Raw genomic sequence first — 25,562 nt, forward strand, 5'->3', positions numbered from 1 at the left:
AGGGCCTTACACGTATTGGCATTGAAAAGTTATCGCAAACTGTACGATGCTACGCGTATTTGATTTTGCAGTCCCAAGCCTATGCGCGATCAGGAATTATCGGCAATCAAGGCAGTTCTATCGATGCCTAACGGCTTTACTTGACGACCTTTAAACAGCTGATGATTAGACCTACAAATACAGGTAGAGAAATTAGTGAATTCGAGAACGTACTCAGATATCCACGAAGCAAGGTCGAAATATAGTGTTGCCCATGGCGTCTACATGATCCCAAGCGATATGTCACTGAGGATCGGAAATGTGTCTGGATTTAACAACAAGATCCTGATCAGTCAGGACCATTTCAAGATTGGTATCAATCCCGATATTAACGCTCCGCATGCTGTTGCCAATCCTATAGCAAGGAAGCAGGTACATGATATACCCCTCCCTCCACCATCGTCCAAGGAAGCTGCAGTTCACGAGGATACCAAAGTCACGCTGGTTATGGTAGGAGTCGGAATAATACTCGCTTTCATCTGGATGAAGAGATAGGTCTAATGTGTTGAACAACATACTAGACTCTTCATCAATTCTTACTCTTCCTGTCACTTACATACGCAACAACAATACCCACGACGGCAGCCAACGCCATATACAAGTGATTTGCTGCGAATTCGACAACTCTCGCTGCAACTCTGAAAAAAAAGGACACCACGCTGCCAATGATCCCTGGTAATGCGGCTCCAGCCTTGCCTACTAGATACTTCAGGAATTTCCCGAATCTCTCCAGCTGCTTTCTCATAAACCCTTTGCTACCACCACCTCCTCCTGTACTTCCTACGGCGCCTGCACTTCCTCCAGTGACGGCGAGCACGATGGTAGAGACCAGTAGACCAACAGCTGAGACGATGCTCACGATATTGAGCCCCTGCTATTTAAACAAAATGGTCAGTTTCTCCCTTAGGGATATGTCATCTCCAGCTATTTTCATGAGGGTCTCCTTAATCGCTTTAAGCTGATTGTGTATATCCTTATTCCAAATCGATAAATTGAGTCTGAAGATCGCGTTTAAACCCCCTTCTTTCACGTTCGTCTAAGGCTTCGGTAAAGGAAGTATCCTCCATAAGGCTCTTCGTTTCATCTAGAACATTCTCTAGTAGCGGCAGCATCTCGATGTCACCAGGGTTGTTATCGACTGTATCAATATCATTCAGGAGTTTTTGAGCCATTGCTTTGCCTTTGTTTGGTGTAACATAGTTGGTAAAACCTAAGGCCTTCAGACGCGTAGGTCCTAAGGCCGTCTCTATAGATGTAATAGCTCTTAACTCACCGGTCGTAGTCGTAAGCAATATCTCTTTATAGTCTTTACTCCCCAGCGTAACCGCCCTAAAAACAAGCTTTTTACCTTCATCGACCCTAAAATAATGATAATTTTTATCGGTTGACAGCCTTAATCCTAAATGCTCGCTAAGTTTAGAATAAAGATCGTCGACGGTTTCCTCTAAATTCTGCTCCCGCAACCCTACATCTAATCGCCTACGCGCACCTCCCTGCTGTTGTCCTGGCGCTATGCCGACATCAGGCACTGGTCGAAGGATCTCACTCTCGATACTAAATTCGGGTTCGTCTTTTATATCTTCCTCCGGCGTGAAGCCTTCATTATCGTATCCCGGATTATCTGTCATTTATTTCACTCCCATAACGCTACTAATAAATGTACGGAACTATCTTAGATCCGCATAAGGAATAGAAAATCATGTATGGGATGAATGGCAAAAGGCAGAGAGTAAAGGTATCTCACGTGTCATCCACAATCAATCAAAATGAAGATCTCTACGTGGACATACCCAACCTTGGGAAGAACGATATGATTTTCCCCGGCTCAATCAAACTCCTCTTTGATTAGGAGCTTACGGGTACCAATACCAAGCGTACAATTGTCAGCAATATAGGCAAGGCCCTGGTACGGGGCTTAAAGGTTACGCTGAATGGTAATGAAATACAAAACATACAAGATTACAACGTGCTTGCGACGTATAGGGATTTGTGGCTGCCAAAATTTGATAGAGACAATACCGTATTTCCTCCAATAAGCGCCGCCCTCTATTAAGCGCCGCCCTCTAATAAGCGCCGCACCTAAAATTCGAATTTCGAAATAAGCGCCGCCCTCTAATAAGCGCCGCACCCTCAAATGCGGCGCTTATTAGAAAATCAAGAGAAAATGAGATTTCAATGCTTTTATTCGAACTCTATAGTCTTCTTATTGCAATATTCATTTACATTAAGTTCTAAATAGCTAAATTTACATTTCTTCTTATTAAGTTCCTCATAAAGAATGTTTGCAATTTTACTGTTGGTTGAACAGCAAAGAAACTTGGCAGGGACGACCAAGCCAAGCTCTCGTTTCCTTTTTCCCGTTACTTTTGCGATCATCGTGTTGTTTTTATCAGATTTCAAAAATTGTTTCGTTAGTTTGGATAGTTCAATGGGTAAATGTCCGACTAAAAACTCATCATCCTTTTCTCCCAGATCGTCTGAATCTATTTCGACAACTTCTTTATTGACCTCTTTAGATACTGGTTCGATCGCGACCTCAGTTTCTTTGACTGCTTCAGTTTCCTTTGCTGCTTTACTTCCTTTGGTTGATTTTCTTCCTTTGGCTTTGGTTACTTTGTTCGTTTTGTTTGTTTCGCTTGGTTCACTTTTCTCGTTTTCAACCGCTGGTGTAGTACTTGATTCTGATTCTGTCTTTTTATTTTCTTCTGTAGGTTTTTTGTCGGATTCATCTTCACCTTTTACTGTAACCTGTGGCTTTAGTTTGTATACACCTATGGCGTTTTGATCATATTCTTTGGCCTCTTCTCTTTCGTCTGGTTTGCAGTTAAGTTTCTCTCCCAGAGTTGGAGTCCAAACATCTTTGTAGACATGGTGGCCTCGTATGTTTGTTTCAAACTTCACAATAAAGGCAAATGAAAAGTTTCTTGGAATAGTTCTAGCCATGTTTCGCCCTCTCTTGAATGTACAGCGAAGTCATTGCATTGTTTGTTTACCTTTTGAAAAAATGGAATGCGGGAAGCTATTGTAATGCTTGATTTTGGTACGAAAAATGAAGTCGTTCTAGTGTATAATAAACAAAATATTTCTAGCGAGCGAGGTGTGTGTGTGTGCAAAATAACATGGCTCCAACCGAGAATTCACACAAAGGAGAAAAAATCAAATCCTATTCCTTGGATCTGAAGAAGGAAGTCGTGGAATATGCAATCAATTATTCAAATCGCCAAGCAGGAAGGCGATACAATGTTGACGAGAGGAGAGTTCGTGAATGGAGAGCAAAAATGGAAGACATCAAAGCCAGGGTTGCTGATAAAGGTGGACTGAAAAGAAGAAGACTTGATGGTGGGGGAAGAAAGCTCACGAACGACGACTTAGAAGAAGAAGTACTCATCTGGATAATGGATCGTAGATCAGCAATGCTTAGAGTTTCTCGAAAATTAATAATGAAGAAAGCAAAGATTATCCATGACAAAAGCACCGATGACCCTGCTGTAAAAGAGAGCTTTGTAGCCAGTCGTGGATGGTTGGAAAAATTTATGAAAAGAAACGGACTTTCTTTAAGGAGAAGAACAACTACCGCTCAAAAGAATCCTAGTTGTATGGTCGACAAACTTGTCATGTATGTTTTACAGTGCCGACGATTACAAAGAAAATTTAAATACTCCGCTGGTTCAATCATTGCGATGGATGAAACTGCAATTTGGTCTGACATGCTCTCAGGGACAACTGTAGAAAGCAAAGGAAAGAAAGACATTCCTTTAAAGACCACTGGCCATGAGAAAGTCAGAGTTTCTGTGTGCCTTACAGCAAAGGCTGATGGAACACGGCTCAAACCATTCATCGTTTTTGGGGGTGCAAAGCGGGAATGTAATGCTCTAAACGAAGAATACAAATCTAAATGTATTATCGCTTCATCTTCAAATGCTTGGATGAATGAGGAATTGACATTAGAATACATTAAAACAGTTATTGGTAAATTTTCTTTTCAAAAGCGATTGTTAGCTTGGGATTCCTTTGAATGCCACATGATGCAAACAATCAAGCAACGTTTGAAAAGTTTCAATGTTGATTCAGTTATCGTCCCCGGTGGTTGTACTCCGTATATTCAAGCCCCCGATGTTTCGTGGAATAAGCCATTCAAAGCTCATGTTACCGAAGCTTACGATACATGGCTTAGTGAAGGGATCCACGAATATACAAAAGCAGGTAATATGAAGCCACCTCCGCGAAGGAAAGTAATCGAGTGGATCTTAGAAGGTTGGAAAAAGCTGTCAAGTGAGCTCATCGTGAAATCTTTTAAAACATGCGGTTTAAGCCTTCCAGTCGATGGTAGTGAAGATGACAAGATCCACTGTTTTAAAAAGGAGGGAGCTTGTCCTGATGGGGCATCACGGCTAAGAGAATCCTTGAATATCTTGCAAGAAGAAGAGAGTCAAATAAATCCTTTTGAGAACATAACAGATTCGGATGTTGAGGATGCATGCGGGCCGTTTCATTTGATTGACTCTGATCAAGAAAGCGACGAAGAAATTGATGTTTGAAATTATCTTTGTTATATTTGATAGAAAGAGAACAGGAAAAGACACGATAATTCACCCGTTATTTCTTTCTCGTACGTTACTTACCCCTCTATAGAACCCCAAATCTATCAAAAAAACTTTTACTAAGGATAGCATTCAACCAACGGATTGAATTTGAAGAATAGGCAAAAACTTCAGAAACTTGAAATCTGAAATTTCGAAATAAGCGCCGCCCTCTATTAAGCGCCGCCCTCTAATAAGCGCCGCACCTAAAATCACAAAAATTAAATAAGCGCCGCGGCGCTTATTAGAGGAAATACGGTAACCTAATTTTAGAAGGCATCAATCCAAACAATGGGACCATTCGGAGTTTACAGGTCAAACCACCGACCATGTTGGTAATAACGAAGAAAAGGCGATCGCTGAGGCCTACGGCAGCACATTTTGTATTCCTATCGGCAAGATGTTCGAGTTGACGAGGGATCTCCCCTTCTACCAGGCTGGAATCCATGATCGATTAACTTTTGTCTTGCATTTTGCGAGATACGATCAGGTCATCAAAGATGCTGGGGTACCGACATCTGGAAGCACTGCGGCCAAGGCAGCCGATGTTGCCTATAACATTAGCAATATCTCGCTAGAATTTGACAAGGTTGTGAATGCGGAGCTTGCAAGTGCAATGATGTCAAGGTTGCTCTACCATATGAGCGTATACTCAGAAATAAGGTCGTTACCATAAAAAACTCCCATACGAGTTATAACTTGCAAATTGATACTCCGGCCAAGAGCCTAGGGGGCGTGTTACTCTTATTTCAGGATCCTACCGTTGTCAAGGCATTTGCTGGTAACAATGAAAACCTCTACAACCCGAAGATCGAGAAAATCTCTATTACTATTGAAGGTTCACCTAATGAATTGTATAGCCACGCGATGATGCCAAAAGACCACCTAGAGCAAGTAGCGGGGTTCTTCGGATCCCATAACTCTACCGTGACTGTTGGACAGTTCTTTACTGAGAGGTAAGGAGTCTTTGTCGACAGTACTATATCGCGACGATCGAAAAAGCTCCCAAACACTCCGACTACTATATACCCAGCAAACAGCAACAAGACGGCGAGCTGACGTTCGTCCTTAGCACTTATGGGTTTTGCGGTGTACAAGTATATGTAAGGAATATTTTGACATCTAATAAACATGTCAAAATCAAAGCGTATTGTTACAACCGAAGAAGCTGAAAAATTAAGCAGCATCTATTACCAACCCGAAAATCTATGGATCGGGAGAAAGGCCATTAAACTACTCTCCGAGCAGAGTGGCCTCTCAAAAAAGAAAATTATACATTGGTTATCTCGTCAGCTCTTGCGGCTTAGACATATCAAAAGCCCCAAGTGTATCAATTACCCTCATTTCACCATAACTAGACCCAATGAGATGCACCAGTTTGATCTCTTGTACATGCCCCATGATAAGCTGTATGGTAATACATACAAATATATACTTACGGGCATCGATGTGGCTTCGCGCTACAAAGTAGCTAGACCCTTGAGAACAAAAAAGGCTAGCGAGGTCGTTGACATGCTCAAGGATATATATAAAGCCTGACCCCTCAAATATCCAAGTATATTCCAATGTGACAACGGTAGTGAGTTTAAATCAGATGTGACGAAGCTGTTGGAAGGCGATTGTGTGTCAAGATCAAGCGGGCAACTACCAAATACCATCATACATTCACGGCGTTTGTGGAGTCCTACAACAAGGTGCTTGCAGAGAGATTGTTCAAATTTCAGGACGCACAAGAGCTGCTCACTGACGAAACTAGCAGTATATGGGTCAAGAATCTGTATACTATCGTCAAGAGTTTGAACAACACCAAAACCGCTATGATTAGTATGAAACCTTCAAAGGCCATTAAGCGCGATGACGTACCACTTGCAAAAAGCGAACTTGATCGGCTGCGGCTCCGTCCTGATGGGCAGGAAAAGCCTTTACCTGATGACGGTTTATATCAATACTTGCTGCAACCCGGCGAGGAACATGGTGATCAAAAAAGAAGTGCAACGGATGCCTATTGGTCGAAGCGTACATACAGGCTGGACCGTATAGTGACTGGTACACGCCTCCTATATTATTTGGCAGATGGATCGCCTAGCGGCTCCGCAGGAGCGCCTGATCGAAGCTTTGTGGCAGAAGAGCTCATGCTAGTACCCGAGGGTGCCTCGGCACCCCCAGAGCATGTGAAATATTGGTGAAAAATTCTCGATTTTGTGTGTTATGAACACACAAAAACTTATGCCTAATCTTCTAATGCTGGATCACCCAGGTCGTATAAGTCGTCGCGAGTAAGATCAATAAGCCTGAAGTGGCATATGTATCGCTCCATATGACCCTCTTCCTCGAACCTATTAAACGCATGCATGCCATTGGCGTTATCAATAACAACGATCTTTTCAGACTCTGGAAATTGAAGCCTGATCCACCTCCTTTTTTTTAAAATACCAGGTCTTTATACGCGGGCGCAGTAATAGGGAAGATTATGGTATTTATCATCTTCAGGTGTTGTATGTTTACGAAAAATCATAATAACATTATCCTTCCCGGACATGTGGTACATATCTCTGACGGAGTCCCGTCTAATGTTCTGATATATGACATTTATTCTAGAACACTCCAGGCTCTAGGGTGTTCCAATCTAATATACAAACAGGCATGTTTAGATTTTTTCAACTGGATTTTGATAGGCGTCCAATCCTCGATAAGGTTCGTTTCTTCATCAATCATTTTAATATCAGAACGCCTCGAGGGATACCATGTAAATAGCATTTTCTTCTGGCGGCGGAGATTTTTTGGTAAAGCCGTATAACTCTGAGTTAACAACCATAAGCTATGCTTCCTGTGTCTACCGCTGATCGCGAGCGAAATATGCGATCATCTTCATCACATCAATCGTGTCGAGTTTTTTGCTGGGGCTCGAGATTCCTAAAAATCGTTTACGGAGCCGCGATGGTGAAACCGAGGTCGACCACGGTCTTATAAATCATATCAATGATTTCCTTTTGCTGAGGGGTAACATTCGAACTCATTCTTTAATTTAGGGCTCAGCGCATCTTAAAAGTATCAATATCTGCCTTTGAAGGTTTTTGCTGAACCGCTGGTGCAGGCTGCTGGGTACCCGCGGATTTTTTCCATAAATAATAATTTACACCTCCAATACAGGCGATTATTGCAATAAGGCCTCCAGCGCCATAGACATATCCACTGTTTGACTTTATAGAAGTGTCCCCAGAAGAGGTTTTGACTGGAGGTTGTACAGCAACCTCTTGTTGTTTCAGATCATAATTTTCTTCATTTCTCATGGAGGTCGCGTTCAACAAACTCAGCATGTATTTTCTCAATAGCCTCGGGTGATGCTTTGTCCAGAAATACATCGGTACATTTTTTTCCTAAGAGGTGTTGCTTTGTTTTGCGAGCATAAGGGCTTGACGTTTGTCTATAGGCTTTTGATCAAGCGCTTCTGCTGGTATATCTACAGCATCAAAAATATCAGCTAATTCAGACATACTATTTATTATAAGGCGGCATCTATAGATGAATGTAAGTATCAATATATACGGAAGAATTATCGCGATTAATAGCAATAACTCCATTTTTATTTGCAGCTTTGTGTAAAGGTGGTGTCTCACAACACCTTTACTGCTTATTAGCGCGGATAGGTCGTAATACTTCTATCCCAGGCCTCGTGACATGTGGTGTCTCCCGCTGTACAAAACCAGCAGCCTGCATTACTGGTTTTTTATTTCTGCACTGTCGGGGTTACTGGATGGTTTAACCCATACCCAGCGCCTTGGGTGATCACAGCTACCCATACAAATGAATCGCGCGCAATCTTCTTTCCAATGCATTTTTTGTTATAAAACTTTAATGGCCGATAACAAAATATTGGACGCTAACTACTCTAAAGGCTTTGTGTGTATAAGTTCCTCTAGCACTACCCTCTTATCGTAGAACGCTGATAGACCCAGCTTGTTTTGTTGATATGTGACCATACCCTGGTTATGTACAAGGAAGCCCACACTTTTAGCGGTATCTAGCTTGCTTTTCAGTGCTTCCGTGTACCTTGACCATGTCGCCTCATTTTGCCTTCTCGACATTCCTTTGCAGGAAAGTTTCGTGCCGTCCTTTCCTTCGACGAAATAACACTTTGCGGTCAATGCAATCATCCTCGCACCGATGAATTCTTCTTTGAACAGCCCTCCTGCGCGGCTTGAATATTTATCGGTGACTAGCCAGTTTTTAACATCCTCATCGTACTGCTTGATTAATTCAGGACGAACAACATCACGTAAGTTATCTCCAGAGATTGCAAATAAGCACTATCGGTATCCATATACACATATTCAAAATTTCGTCGATCTACGTACTTATCCAGGAAGTCATAGTAAAATTCGAGCATCCGCAGCTTGGCCTATTGATATACATATATCCCGCATTGGTACGCTCTATTAATGGAAACGCCTTGTTTACGCCGTCTTACTTCGTACGCGTCTCAAATATCTTCAAGATCCTGCAGGTATGGGCTCCTCATTACCGCATCTTCTACCTTTCCATACTTTGTAAATGTGGTATTGTTATGTCTCGCCAGATCCTCGATCATTTTTCCATAGAACGAGTTCCCCTTCAGCTTTGCAGTATCGCCAGCGATGCGCTTATCAGGATCTTTATCTGCTTTGCGACGCGCGTCAGCTATTTCTTCTGGGAACCATGCGAATGGTTTACCACGTGAGTACTTGAGTATTTGATAACAAGCCGTAATTTTTAATCCATGATTCAGGTACCATTTAAGCAGGTCAGTACAAAGCAGGATCTTCTCAGCTTTCATCACTCCCAACAGCTTCCTGGTACCCGGGATTCGTTTTCGCCCGGTCTTGTTTAAATAATCGTGCATATGCTGAGGAATTTGATTGTCAGCGATCTCTCTAACCACAAATAACGGGGACATTTCACTGAATTTTTCGTACAACTCAGTAGGAACTTCAATGTCAACTTGGGCAAACCCGAAGAGCGATCCATCAAGAATGTCTCGCACCAGATCATCTAATTCTTCAGCAGGGTCTGCCCTTTTTATCAACTTCTCCTTACCACAAGGAAAAACTTGTAGCAGAGTGCTTGCATAGAGCATGTTCGCATCATAGCCCAGTATAGTCTTGCACTTTTTCGGTTCGTTATAAATATGCGATCTGATACCCGTCACATTACTCTCATGGTACCTACAAAATACGATAGCTGGGCCACCTACCATGCCTGTTTGGAGGAGTTCATAGGCCTCGTTCTTTGTACATATTGTACAAGCGTTTTGAACCTGTTTGCAATCCTCGCATGGGGCTTCGGTGCAACGAGCCTCACATTTATGTTTACAGGTATCACCCGGGGCATAAAGCTTTGTATCTGGGTTCAGCCAGAGAGAATTGTTCAGAACGTAGCGCATTGACACACCCGGGATGCTCACGGCATCCTTCAAAATGTCAATCCATCCCTGTAGTATGTATTGCGGGTCTTTTTGACGGACTCGATAAATGGTATTACGTGCGCCATATTGTATTCGGCTAACCTATCCAGCATCGTGACGCATTCTCCTTTATAGAACTCATTTCTAAACGTCTGGTAATCATCGGGTGATAGGGTGTTTTTACTACTGAAAGTGCTATAAAACGCCTCATGATCGACTGGGCCTCGATGTTTCAACTTTCCGTAGCATGTTATCCACTCGTATGGAAACACGAGCTTCTCGAGATTGCAATTCAATGATTTGCACCATCTTTCATAACTCAAGCCTGGCGTCAGAAAATTTTTTATATCGATGAATTCGAAGTTCGAGGTGGTTAGAAACATGTAATCATTATCCTTTTTCGCTACTTTGATATTATCATTATCATCATCATCCGAAATTCGTTCGACAAAATATTGCTTTATGATGTTGATATCGTACTTGCCACTGTTAAAGCCTATTACTGTCACTTGATTTATCCATTCATGCCAAGCCCTTTGAGTTTGTTTCGGGAGCATATCGAAATAATCCGGCTTGGGATATATCAGTTCGACTTCTTGGACAATCTTCATTTGTCTCTGCTCCAGTTGCTCAATGAATTTTTGCACAAGCACCTTTGGGTCTTCATTCATGATGAATGTTGGATATTCTTGCAGACTATCGTGGATGGCTACACTTACAGGTATATGCTCGGAGATATATGTTAAATCAGCGTTTGCTGCTGATTCAATGGTGCCAGGAGGCCTCGAAATCAAATGTTATAAGATGGGGATATCGACGAGTTTTTTTCTTGAATACCCTCTTAACTTTAGGAGGCTTTTTGCACTCCCATGCAGTGACAAGATTGTAGCCGAGTTTCCGAATGTGATCCTCTTTAAATTTGGTACGATTGAAATTATCTTCGTTGGTTCTATTAGGCTGACATGGGCATCCATGCCATTTGCAGCCGTGGTATTCGTATACTGTTTTTGTCTGAGGATCATACCCATCAATCTTGTATACAGCTCCACTGCCGTCGCGTATCACACGTTTTCCCCCATGCCCACAATGAGCATGATGTATATGCCTACCTGTTTTCTTTGACATGGCCTCAATCCATCGGCATGCCGCGTAACTGAAACCCTTATCGGGATAAAATGCCTTTTCAAAGCTACTCTGCATGCGCTCGATCTTTTCACCTTTGCAAATGATCCTGGTTTTGATACCCCGCATTCATTTTGTTTGTGTCGTGTGAGGTTCTCCGATCTGTTGAATCTTTATGTACAAATCTCGCATTCCCAATGCTGCGTTAGGACCTCCATCTTTTTGATATAAAAACAATGACCTTTCAACATACCAATATTAATCGTGTCTAGCCCCTTTTTGTACTGGCCTTGTCCATATACGAGTCGCCATGGGGCCTTATCGGTGTTTGTCTTCGGCTCAAATACCCTGATGTTAATGTTGAATTTTTTTGGCGATACCCTCCGAATCAACGAGCCTCGTGGCACGTACCTCTGCCCTCTTTAATTTAGGTTCCTCGTAGTATTCACAAGCTACTTTGAGGGCCGTCTTTGTAAGGAACTCTGTACCTCTTTTTACATCCGCTCTCTCCCTTTCAGCTAGACACCTCCAGAAGCATAGATTGTCCGTTCTAGCATCTTCACCGTCCATGGCATAGATACATCTTTTTCTGCGCAGCCAATCTGGTAATGGTCCACATCCAAGTAGGGGTTCCCTCGTAGAAATTATCTTGATCTGAACGTGCTTGATTATTATTTTACCTTCATATGCTCCTGGTGTCTCGATAGTTCTTTCTAGTGGCAAATAGGCTTTCGTCCAAAATTCTGCATCCTCAAGATCCAGGCGTCTCATCTCGCATTCATCGATGAAAGCCTCGATTTCAACCATGCTTGAGAGTGACCCGGAGCTCTTTGTTTTGTGATAATTCGCAATATTGCCACCGCCTCGGTAAATATCGCAGCTTAATGAGTATATTACCTTGATACGCATGTTTACGTGTGGGGTGATTTTTCGCATGATAGCGTCCGTCAATGGCTGGTTAATGTTATTATCAAACCACTATGTCTTGATGCGGTTTCCCTCTTCAAACATTTCCGAGTCATCATCAAAAATGTTCTGAATGTCCCCAATTACATCAGGGTTGGTGGCTTGTTTCGATTCTTTCCCGAACATGTGTTTGAGGTCCTCAATTCCATGATATTCCTCATCTATGGTGATCCGTTGAACCTCATCGTGGATAGTTGGTATTCCTGAAAATTGATCCCTGGCCTTGTTGTAGTAGTAACTAACGGTATCCCGCACGCTCCTTAGCTGTTTAGCGAGAGCTTCGCGAGTTGCCGCTACTGGTGCCGACACGGTATTATATATTTTACTGATTGCATTTTTGAACCAACTCATTCCTTTATTATATACAGATTTCATTTCCAACCAGCATTTTTTTGACTCGGAGGACATTTCAAAAAAATTAGGGAATTTCCCTTACTCAATTCTATTTTTGTTGATGTCAGCATTATTCCCATTAGTCGCTATTGCGCATGACGTCATATATATTATTATGTGTTAGTAATGTATATATATAATTATGTGTTTAGTTATTGGCATTTATATTCTGTATTATGATTTCACGTATGCGTTGATATCAGCATATGATTTCGTTTTTTACTTGTTTTTGGGAGGGGTGGTGGTGGAAGTGGTGGAAGCGGGGTTTTTGGGGGTAAAGGTGTGAAAGGAGAGAAAACTGTATATGTTCACTCCTTACTACTACTTTAATTACCTTTTTAAAGTTTTAAATTAACTTTTGAAAGTTGGTAATACAGCATATTGCTCTTTATGTTGTCTTTATTTCTGCATCAAAACATACTTTCGATATTACTGATTTTTAATACATCTTTCAGAGAATATTAAATAAATACTGAAAGATAATATTTCTTTTTTTAGGAAATAGCAATATTCGTAAACAGTTTTTTTGTATAGATGTACAGCGACCTCTTGAGTGTTTTGTTTATTACACCCCGTTATTCAGAATGTGTGGGGATAGAGAGTAACATCAATGATAAGGATTTTACTTGTATCGTTTTGTAACCCCTTTTATATAACCTGAAAAAATTCTAAAAAAGATTTGGAAACTTCAATATTGTTATTGGTAATTGTTTCCTAGTGCTCACACTAGGCAAAAATCATTTAGTTATTAGAAAAGTTGTGTTTTTTTATTACCATGTAGCTACATACATCTTTGCTTTCCATCCCGAAAGCACATACATCGGTTTGTGGCATGAGGTAAAAAAGTTACACAGAATCGCAAATTGTAAGGTTATTGTATTGGTATACAGCGCGTAACTATTTTCCCAAGCCGATTCTTTGAATCCCCCAATTGTAAAACGGTGACCGTTGTTTTATGGAACAATAAATTGTTTGTATTATAGACCTATTATTACAGATAAAAGATTCAATATATATTTAAGTTATACCCTATGTTCATAATTATTCTTTTTGGTTAGAAAACGACGTTTTTATGTTTTACTTCTAGTCCAGATATTTCTGGTTCCTGACAAATTGTGTTGCCTTTTGCGAAAAACAGGGTTGTCCCAAATGTTGTCAAAAAATCTGAGGAAAAACGATGTGGTATATTAGTGCTTCTTTTTCTGCTCTTCTGCATAGCTTAATCTACAATGGCTAAATTAAGTAATAGCTTTTCGGAGCATGGCAAAATTAAGCGATACTGTGCAAACACAGACGGAACTAGCCAGAATTTATTAAAAATTTATAAAAAGAAACTGAAGATAAAATACTTACATTTTTATGTTGTTTATATTTAGGTTTATATTACATTTAAAGGCAACTTTCATAAAATCTTCGCTCACAAGCGTTGTCATAAGAAAAAGAGTAGTTTGGAAGTTTGTGCCATAGTGCTTCGCTCCCGGCAAATAGTTCAGTATCCTACATTTTCTCGTACCCAGACGACTTTTATGGTTAAAGTCATTGCAGTGAAACACAATGCTGTTTCCGAATATAATTTTTTTTATTGAGTAGATGGAAATTCATGAGTTTGGAATATACTATTATAGTATGAAAATTTAACAGAACTATTACTGAATATTTTTTATTCGTTCCCTGCGTCGCCTGTGAGTAAAGAAGGAAAGCAGTTGTAGCGTTGACTTAATAAAAATCATATTATTTACTCAATGACTATGCTTTAGGCAAAACTTGCATTTCCGTATTGCTGTCTGTTTATTTCTTAAAAATATTACCACTTATCTGTTCAGTCATTCTCACTTCGATGACAGCTGTAGCTGTCGAAACGTAGCCTATAATAAACTCGCTTGTTCAAGACATGGTGATAATTATATTATTCAGCTGTCTGTTTAGTTTCAGTTTCAACAAATTCAAAAGGGCTTTGTCTTGCCTGCGATTTCTTTTTTATTTAACTTAGCAAGACATATTATAACAACACAAAATAAATAGAATAGCTAGCCAGCTAGTTACTTTTTGTAGCTGATAAATGTGTAATGTGTAACAACTTGTTGACGCTCATCGCAACTTTTTGCGTTTGCTTTTATTGGTTCAAAGCTTCTGGCAATAGACACCTGAATGAATGAATGATGGTGATTATGATGATAATCATAACTGTTTTTCAACACGATATAACGTTCGAATCTCAAATGCAATAACCACAACTGTTGTTGTAGAGCGACTGTTGTTGTCGAGTGAGAATAAAAAAAGTTTATGCTGTGGTCAGAAATATTTGTTATAAAGAAGAAAAACGTACGATGATATAACGTCAAAAAGAGAACTGATTGGAAATGTATCAGACAATTGTAGCTAGCTAAACATTTTCAATTTGTGAAGTTTAGTAATCAAGGTAAAAAACTGATCGGACTTTTATCCAGAGAACGCCAGCTAGCAGCCCACTGAGAAAGAAAAGCTGGTGTGTTGTTTAGATTATCTGGTAAAGAAATGGATTTAGGTGAATAACATTTTTAAGCCGTTTACACGCTTCGCGTTCAGCTAAACTTTCCCTTATATGAAGTTAAATATGTTTTGTCTTCAGCCTGAACATATTTTTTTTGTAAGAATATACTCAGGGTCAGTTAAGGATACCTTAAGAAAATGTCCAACCTCGATTGTGTTTTCTGAATAAATATAAAAAGAATTGGCCAATAGCTATATCAAGCTTTTTTTATTAAGGCATTTCATATAAATATAATGAGTCCATAGCCCTTCTAAAATTATATTAGGAATAATAAGGATAGTATTTGTCAAGAAAGTTAAGAACATTTAGGCTAAAACGGAATAATTCTTATAAAATGAACGCTGTATATCCTAGATAAGAATTTTATAAACTATAAAAAGCAATTTTTCCGTTGTTACTGGTTTTTAAATCAATATTTACATCTGTTACGTTACCGTTTGAAATATTATTCGATTCTTAAATCCAAAAACACTCCATTGCTATCTTCTTTGATTTTATGCGTGATTTTCTTGATTATAAGTTGGGTCTATTCTTTATTTTGGATTGAAATATTTCGGTAGATATACAATATTCCAAATGATTCAAGTTTTTCTATTTCTCTTCTATGTGTTTTTAACTATTAATTTCTTATATTTTGAGTTCTGAAATGGCAAAGCAAGTATATAGTTTTAGCGTATTTCGCTTTTTTTATGAACGATTGTTAGACACCTTTGATTTTTTCGGTCATTTTCCATATTTATTTTACAAATATTTTTTATTTTTTTGTTGTTGTTGTTGTACATGCTTATATTATTAGACATTTTGTTTCAGCGGTTATACACATAGAATAATGCAGATTATGAGCAACCTCGATCCCAGGGCTTTATTCTCTTTTTGCCATCCCGATATAAAAGAGACAAAGAGCCCAGAGTTGACGTTGAAATGTGATTTCTGAAAATTCAAATTAGCTACTGTGTTGTATTTTTGTTTGGTATCTCTTACATCGGTTTAATGAGAGATTCAATGGATTCTTCCACGGAAAATCAATTAAATGTTAATTTCTTATATTTTGTGTAAAACTTCGAAAGGGTTGCTGTATGCAATAGACTGAATATCTGATTTTGGTATGACGTGTTACAAACTGTACAGTGTGGAAATTTTGTAATAACATTGTTGTATGACTTGGCAAAATATGCTGGATTTCTTAATGTCTGATATACTTTTTTCCCTGGTGTACTTCTGGCATAGCAAAGCAAGCATAAATTTTAGCAGATTTCGCTTTTTAAGTAACGGTTGTTATACGCCTTTGATTTTGTTGGACATTTTTCATATTCATTTTTTTTCTTTTTGTTGCACCTGGTTATATTTCAACGTTTTGGTTTCAACGGGTATAAATATAAGATAATGCAGACTGTGAGCCACTTCGATCCTAGGGCTTCTTTTCTCTTTTTTCCGTCCCGTCATAAAAAGAGACAAAGAGCCGAGGTTGGGTTGTAAGTTTTAAAAATTCAAATTACCATGCTGTATGTTTTAGTTTGGTATCCCTTACATGCATTTAATGAGAGATTCAGTAGATTCTTCCATGGGAATTCGGCTAGTATATAGATAATACCGTTAACCGTTAAAGATGGCGGCACGGAAACATAAATAAGAAACTGTAAGTAATTAATAAGTAAACACACCTACGCGTATCTTGCGTTAAGACACGAAACGGGTTTCAAAAGATTAATAAATTATTAATCACTTACTTCTTGACCTTGTTGACCGATGTTTACACTGGAATTCATGGTATAATTGACACACGGCTTACATTCAACATAACGCTAAAAAGACTTACGCAATTCAACATTTATTTTGTTTAAAAATTTGCTTTAAAAGGACCCTCTTTATTAGGGTCCTTTGAGGTAGGAGAGAAATTAGTTTTAGTGTATTTGTTTTGCGTCTATCGAATGTACTGAAACAGCATGAATGGAATGATTAAACGAATATTTTATAATGATCAACCACCACCACAAGACAATGATTCTGAGGAAAGAAAACCAAGTTTGGGTGAAAACTCAATGGTTGAAAAAAGAAATCAATCTTCACTGCTATACCTAACACAAAATTGTTTGAAAACTACAATTGCACGCATTGTGAGAAGAAATGCAAGTGTTCCTGTAAACGAAACCTGGTGATAAAAAACACAGAAAATACAAGAATAAATGCAAGAGAAAATGAAGACGAAATCATTGTGTGTCTTTAACGGAAAATTTAAAAAAGGAAAACATTAATTTGAAGTCAACAACGCAAAGCTCAGGTGTCAAAACTTTGGAAAATCATTCCGAAACCACTGTAATAAATAGAAATCAAGCACAAATCAAGATTTGGGGTGATCATACGTTAGATGACGTAATACAAATCTTCAATGCCACGTACAACAAAGTTATGTACTGGAGAAGAAACTTGTTTTCGCAAAACTAATGCTTCAAGGAAAGATACATGCGGCACTAAGATTATTGGATGATAAGATGTTTGGTGGAGTACTTGATCTAACTGATGAGACACTCCAAGAACTGAGGTTGAAACATCCAAATCCTGTTGGCGCTGATGAATCTGTGCTTCTCAAAGGAGAAATCCCATGTATCGATCCTGCTATTTACAACAACATAGTGAGACAACAATATTGAAAACCGCACTTCGTACAAAAGGTTCAGTAGGACCGTCAGGAATGAATTCAGATGGCTGGAGATGTATATTAGTGTCAAAGAATTGTGGAAAGATCGGTGTAGAAGTGAGATCATCTTTGGCTAGGTTTGCGAAAAATCTATCACACAGAAGGCAATTCACTGGAAGCATACATCGCTTGTAGATTAATACCACTTGATAAGAAATCTGGTGTGCGGCCTATCGCTGTGGTGGAGGTTCTTCGAAGGGTGATTGGAAAGTCCATAATATCAGTAATCAAACCCGAAATACTTGAAAGCGCTGGTTCTCTCCAATTATGTGCTGGTCTCCCTTTTGGATGTGAGGCAGCTGCTCATGCAATGACAACAATTTTTGAAGAAGAAGGAACAGACGCATCACTTCTAGTAGATGCTACGAATGCTTTTAACTCACTTAATCGGAAAGTACTACTTCATAATATCCGATACATATGTCCAGCTATGTCTACGTATATAAAAAATTGTGATAGCTTACCATCGAGGCTGCTTGTTATGAGTGGTAAAGAAATATTATGGTCAGAAGGAACAACTCAAGGGGACCTTTTGTTATGCCAGCTTATGCAATTGGAATTGTTCCTCTCTTCCCGCTGTTGAAGAATGACGTGGAAGATAGAAAGTTAAACATAACTCACTGCGCTTATGCTGATGATGCAAATGGTGCAGCAAAGATTTTTGAATTAAAAAAATGGTGGGATAAAGTTGAGCATTATGGTCCATTATTCGGCTATTATCCTAAAGCATCAAAATCATGGTTACTACTAAAGGATAAACATAAATTAGTAGCTGATAATGTCTTCAGTGACACGAAGATGAACATCACTGCAGGCAGCTTTATAGGTACACGAGATGAGAAAAAAAAGTACATCATCGGGTTGGTAAATGAATGGATTGTTCAGATAAAGAAGTTAGCTAAAATTGCACTTTTTGAACCATATGCTGCCTATGCTGCTTACGTAAGTGGATTTCAACACAAATTGAACTATTTTAATCGAACACTTGGGGATATGAACAAGCATATCAAAGTACTGGACAATGTTACCGACGCTAAATTGATCCCAGCATTCACAGAGGACATAAATGTACTTAAAACGAGAGAATATTACCGAGTTTACCAATTCACTATTGTGGTATGGGAATTGTGATATAAGTCGAAACATCAAAGAGAAAACATGAAAATTCTGTTGAAATGACAAAACAACTAGCAAAAAGAATTAAACTACAGCAAACGTCTTATAAATTTGACAAACAGTTACACAATGATATCAAAAGCAAAATCCTTAAACAGAAACAAATGTTGCATAACGAAAAACTGAAAGAAGTTCGCCAATACATGACGAATGAGCAATTACGAGCAAATGATTTGGCGACAATGAAAGATGATTCAAGTTGGTTGTCAGCACTTCCATTAAGATCTGAGAATTATGCACTCAACAAAAAAGAGTTTTATGATGCCATACGAATGAGTTATTGGTGGGATTTGAAGTTCCTACCAACAATTTGTGTATGTGGCAAACGCTTCACGATCGACCATGATATGTCATGTGTCAAAGGTGGCTATATTCATCAACGTCACGACGAATTAAGAGATACTTCGGCAAAAATATTTAAAGAGTTTTCCAATGATGTAGAAACAGAACCACATTTACAACCGCTGACTGGAAAATAATTAAGCAATTCTGCAAACTCCACAGATAAAGCTAGACTCGACATTAGCGTTAGAGGATTCTGGCAACGAGGTCAACGAGCATTTTTTGACGTAAGAGTATTTAATCCATTCGCTTTTACACACCTCAATCAGAAACTGCCTAATGCATTTAAATTGAATGAAAGCATCAAGAAACGTGCATATGGACAAAGAGTGCTGGAAGTAGAACATGGATCATTCACACCGCTGTTTTTCACACCATAGGGAGGATCCAGTCGAGAGACAGAACATTTTATCTCCACCCTGTCACATAAAGTAACGGAAAAAAGAAATCTTGAACAAAGTACCGTTACAAACTGGCTTCAAACGAAATTATTATTTTGTTTACTGCGTTCAGCAATACTCTGTATTCGAGGATCAGGAAATACAAAACGAAGGTTGATAAAAGTAGATGTTGATTGTCTCGAGATATCAAATGAAGTGAGCCGACTTGTCAACTGAGAGATTCTCTATGTTCTTTATATTTCAATATATTGAAACTCGATTATACTACGCGCAATCAACTGTACTATATCAGTCTGCGAAATGGAGAACTTTGTTTTGCTGTTTAGCTAGTTATTTTGTTGTCAATTGTAAAGTTTAAAATTAAATATATTTTCTTATTTTTTAAACAAAAATTAATATATAGATATTGACGTTAAAGTAGTGTTATTACCGTCGCGCCATAACGTCAGAATATTTAACATATCATAAATAACTTTTTTGCAATATCAAAGGAAAATATAAATAACAACAGCTTGGAAGGTGTAACATCTAGCTAATAGAACAACACCGACTACAACAACACCAACACCAACACCAACAATTACAACACCGGCAACAATGATAAAATCAGAAATAACACATCTGAAATATTTACATCCTATTGACTGATTACATTGAAAACCTTCGACATTATAATCTGAAGTGCAAGCACAAACCACTTAAAATAAGTTCTTTACGCATTTTAAACATTGTTTTTCCCTAAAGGCTTTTACAAAGGCTTATACAAAAAAAACTATATATAGTTTGGAAAACATCAAATTTAAATCTAGAAAAATCATTTATTCGGTTGCATAGCATCCTGCCCCCACAAATATACACAAATGTAAAAATTAACTGGTTAAGAGCACACTAAGAGCAAATTGTTTTTTTTAGTATATCCGTACTGCCCTTTACCAACAATTTTAAGCCTAAATGTCAAAAAAGCAATGAGCAAGGAAAAAATCTAAATCAACAAAAATCATTATTTTGGAAACACTGTATACGGTCCGTCCTCACAAAAGTTTACACAAAATGTAAAACAGATCGGTTTTTGAGCAGCAAATCCAAACCAACAAAAACCATTTCATTCTCTCAACAAAGTCAGTTGTATGTTCCCATTACCCATAAATTCTCCACAAAAAGGTTATGAAACACATCATGTTATAGAAAAGTCAGTCATTTCAGTCCTCGCCCATTAGATTACAGAATATAAAAAACAAAAACAGTTTCAGAGTTTCAGAGTTAACACACACACATTAAATTCTACATAATTTGTTCCACTTTTATATTGTAAAGTTTACAGGAAGTGTGAAAAAATTTTACTATTGGGCATAAAAATGCGTCACACTATCCTAAAAGTTTAAGAAGTCTAAAATATTTTTAGCTAGCTTGGTAAATCATAATTTGTGCTCAAAAAGGAAAAGAAGTTTGACTACTGAGGTAGCTATAGATAGCTGAAAAAGAGGAGTAACAACATAACTTATAGGTTAGAGCGAGCTATTTATGCTTGCTTAAACACATATAAAGAGAAACAATAGTAACGCAAACAGTCAGTTCAACAAACTAAAGTTTTCCGTTTAATCAGCAATTTTGTTTGTTTACCAGCTAACATCTTTATGTAGCATTTTGAATTTTAGGGTAACTACATTAGTTATGCACGAGGGGACACATTAATAATGCAAACAAATGTAAACAAATATATAAAAAACGAGGTAAAATATAAAACTTTAAGAACTTGAGACCTTTAAATGGCTTTTTCCTGAAAATGCTAGACTGCTTAACAACTTAAAGTGTGCTACATAAATATTAACACGTAGCGACATAAAAAGCGAACGTTTAAAAATACTAAAGCTTTTACATTTGTGAATTCAAATCCACTTTAAACTTTAGCCTTCACTTTCTACTTTTAACTTCACTCTACTGCTTTTAGCTCCACTCCTCGCTTTCGAAGTAACTTCTCGTGGCTTCCAACTTTACTTTTTTACTTATGATTGTTCACTTGGACTTTTTTTTTACTTTTTGAACTTTTTTCAAGATGAAGGGATCGTTCTTTTGTTTGTTTTTTTTGTGTCGAGGGTAACCATTTGTTGAAAGTTAGCCGTTAAATTATTCCAGCATATCAAGTTGAGTCGTTTTCATTACGTGACGTAAACAAAGTAAACCCGCTAGCAAAATGGACATACTATTTTCGGCTACTTCAAAGAAAATTTGGAAACTTCAAATGAAAATAAAGACATCAACTTTGCCTGTCACAAACAGACAAACACACTCTGTATTACTATAAGAGACATTTCCAATTTGATTGCTAAGTTTATATTTAGCTAGCATGACTACACAGTATTGTTATTTTATATAGTTGGTAATAAAATACATTACCTTGATGCCCTTAATTTTTAATTTTCAATATATCGTCACCTAATTTAATACTGCAAAAAATAAAAAAAATAAAAAGTCGTATTTCGGCAATTTAGGCAAAAAAGAAATAACAAAGACCTGTCATTTCATGTTAATATAGTATTATGTTAATATAGTAAGAAATATATTTTTTTAAATTTATATTCGCTGTGACTTGTATTGTGTGGAGCTTAAAACGCTGAGCAAATATATGCATAGGATTGCGCGGTTAAAGTCATCGGTTACGGAGATATAGGAGTGTGCACAAAATGTTTTTACAAATTTGTTTACGTGTGTAGAGCTTGAAATGCTGATCAAGAAAATGTATATTTGCTTCTGACAAACGGTTAAAGGGATATGAGGATATAAAGGTTCACACCCTTTTTGCCCACAAATTAAGGGGTGGATTAGGTAAATGAAAGCACACAAATAGTAAAACATATTTTATAATAAAAATAGTAACCCATACAGCACATTTAAATAAAAAGCTTTTGTTTATATAAACTTAAGCAAGTCAGAGAAAACAGGACTTTCGGGGACCTGTTCTTAACAGAAAAATAATAAGGTAAACACAGACTACACTTCTTCAAATAATATATGGAAACAAAGCGACAAATTTCAAAGTTCGTCTGCAAAAAGAATTATGTAAGCCATTTTAATGAAGCTTGTGCACTTGCCAATGTTTGCAGGTACATAGGAATTAAGCTAGTTCGTTTACCATAAAGGTAGTGATTTTCGCTCGTACTTAAATTTCGCCGGTCCAAAAATAATACATTTTGTGAGTCAATGTTCTAGAATAGTTCTGAATATTTTTTTTTTCTCAATGCACATTCACAGAAGTACAAAATAATCATTTTCTTATGGTTTTACAATTCAGTTCGACAGTTTTTCTACCTCAGTAAAATGACCTCTTTTACTCATTGTGACACAAAATCATGAATTTTCACTTTTCGTCATTTATTTCTCGTGTACTATTTTCTGGCAAATGTTATTTATAAGAATATTTTGGGGTGTTAATTTCGCAAATTTAGCTTGAATCCTTGAAAGGGGCTGAAACATTTGCCCGCGAAAATTAGCCCCATTAGGATAGATACAGTCTATGAAATTGTGCTAACTCTTATTAACGTCAGCATGATCCTTTTCACAAAGCTTAGGACTTTTACGAGTCCGGGTGTGAAATGTCAGTAATTCAGCCATGCGCTGATTATGGGTAACATTTTCAAAGAAAAACCCTTATGTGACGAGCTAAAGCTTTTGGCAAACTATAAAAAATGCCCGAAACCCTGTCGCTGTTCCTATATATTTAGTAGATGCTTGCAGAATTAGAATTTAAGTTGGTGTGTGAGTAAACAAAATTTAACTAATTTATCTTAAGGCACATAAAATATAAAATACATAACAGTAAATATCTTCCTTATGGGAAGTTGCAAATCCTCCCTTTACTGAAATGACTTATTTAGTAAAGTTTTAATACAAAAAATCACATACATAACTACACACATAACTACAAACAACGTTACAACAACGTAAAATTAATTCCTGCTTATATTGCATACAAAAATGACTTGGGTTGTATCACTTCAGGAGACTAAAATTTTCACAGGAATTAAGTGCGGTAACTTTGCGAATTGCTTAAAAATTCGAGATTGCTATTTGCGAATGCGCGTTTTGGAAATTTTTATTATTTTTGCAATTCACAAAATTAGTTTCGCAAAATTAAACTTTGAATTTATGTTTTTCAAGAATTTTTGTACTTTATTATAGAAATGCATAAGTTCTGAAACTGTAGCTCAAATAGAGAAACATGCTAATTCTACACTTGAAATGTTTGTAAGAACCTTTCTATTGCTCGATCAAAATATCAACAACAAAAAAATTTTCAATAACTATTAAAATAAAATTAACATATACTTTACTGGTAAAAAAGGTCCATGAAAAGTAAACAAATATTGGCCCAGTGAGAAGGTCTTTTATCAACTTTTTTTAGGGGCTAACAATTTCTAGCAACAATTTTGCCACTTAACCTTTTTCCTATTTTTAGTGCATAAAAAATGCCTTGCGTTGAATATTTCAGTTTACTGTTATATAAAAAGTAGTATTTCAGTCTTTACGATAAATAGTCGGTGACCAAATTTCTTTCAGACGACTATGTTTACTAATTGAAAATTGTTATCAAGTACGATGTAAGGAACTGAGGGACTTTGCAACATATCCTAAAATTCCTCCTTTACTTTGCAAAGTGGATTTTTCAACCAAGTTAACACATTTCCGTTTCCTCTCACTTCTTCTTGATGAAGTTTGATTGGATTTAAAGTAAGAGCCGCCATTCTTTATTTCATCATCGATGTTCTTGATTGCGTTGACAACAGTGGCTTCGTAATTGCTAACATTCTCAGTTAAAGAGGTGGGATCTGCTCGTGCGTGTTGTAAGGTTTCAGCCATATTTTTAAAGTGATGTAACTGCTCAAGTCGTATTTTCTTGTTTGGTCGACTGCTTGCTTCTTCTGATTTGATTAACCTTTCAATGTATGTCACATTCGTCAAAAAGCTTTGACGAAGCGCTATTTCTTCGAGAGATTTAGCTGCACATGAAGCAGAGTGAATGTCGTCAGACACGTTCTGTCTGTACACACGGTATTCATCCAGCATTCCCAACAAAAGCTTTTTCTTGCCATCTTTATCAGTCATTGCAATTTGATATCTGTTCATCATATCCTCAACGGTGTTTTCAACTTCGATCTCCCGGTAAATGTAAATTCTATGAAAAAAGAACTACATAAAAATATGCTACGTAATTTTTGCTTTATTGCGGGTAATCCCAAAAACAATAATTAGGGCCAAAAACATTTGTTAACTGGTGCACCCAGTGCCCATTTTTGGTTGGGTTTCAGAAAGCAGCACTGCTCGTGAACTATTTCCAAACTATTCATTACGTACTTACATGTAGTTGCTACATAGTTCAATAGTTTTCATTCTTCTTATTTTTCAACGGATAAAATAATTGCTTGGATGGCTTAGATATCAACTTAGCCTAAGGGTCAGCTGTTTGGATCGGAATAATTTTTGAGTGCGGCTGTTTTAGCAAATTTGAATAAAAAGAAAGATGTGATAATTTTTTTTTATTCTTGTTTTTTTTATTATTCGCCATGCACTCATACAGCCATTTCAATTTCAATTTGTCCTTTAAAATGCCGGTTAATGCCAGTATGATCTTAAATGTCACCTATATGTAACTAACTACACCGTAATGGGAAAAAAATCTGAATATTAATAAGCCTCCACCCAATCCCCCCTTGTATTAAGCACCCGAGAGTAGTACTTTATCGCAATATCGGCTTAAATAAAAACACAGGAAACAACGTTGCAACTGGCTCAGCAATTTTATTTGTATTATAAGTTTTCATGAAAGTAATAAAATGTCTAGCTACCTAACTGCATTTCAAATATGAAGAAGGAAAATTACAAA

At 37.6% G+C, this 25,562-nt stretch overlaps 1 protein-coding gene across 3 annotated transcripts in view; it reads right to left on the reverse strand.

The window, feature by feature from the left end:
- Positions 1-22,526: 22,526 nt before the first annotated feature.
- Positions 22,527-25,562, reverse strand: part of LOC130614599 (uncharacterized) — a 34,192-nt gene continuing 31,156 nt past the window's right edge. For all 3 annotated transcript variants that reach the window (XM_057436034.1, XM_057436035.1, XM_057436036.1), the window contains one exon: positions 22,527-24,854. In XM_057436034.1, coding sequence (XP_057292017.1) covers positions 24,269-24,854 — 586 coding nt within the window. In that variant the 3' untranslated portion in view covers positions 22,527-24,268. The remainder of the gene's footprint in view (positions 24,855-25,562) is intronic.

The sequence above is a fragment of the Hydractinia symbiolongicarpus genome, chromosome 11 (genome assembly GCF_029227915.1).
Source record: "Hydractinia symbiolongicarpus strain clone_291-10 chromosome 11, HSymV2.1, whole genome shotgun sequence".
NCBI classification, from domain to species: Eukaryota; Metazoa; Cnidaria; class Hydrozoa; order Anthoathecata; family Hydractiniidae; genus Hydractinia; species Hydractinia symbiolongicarpus.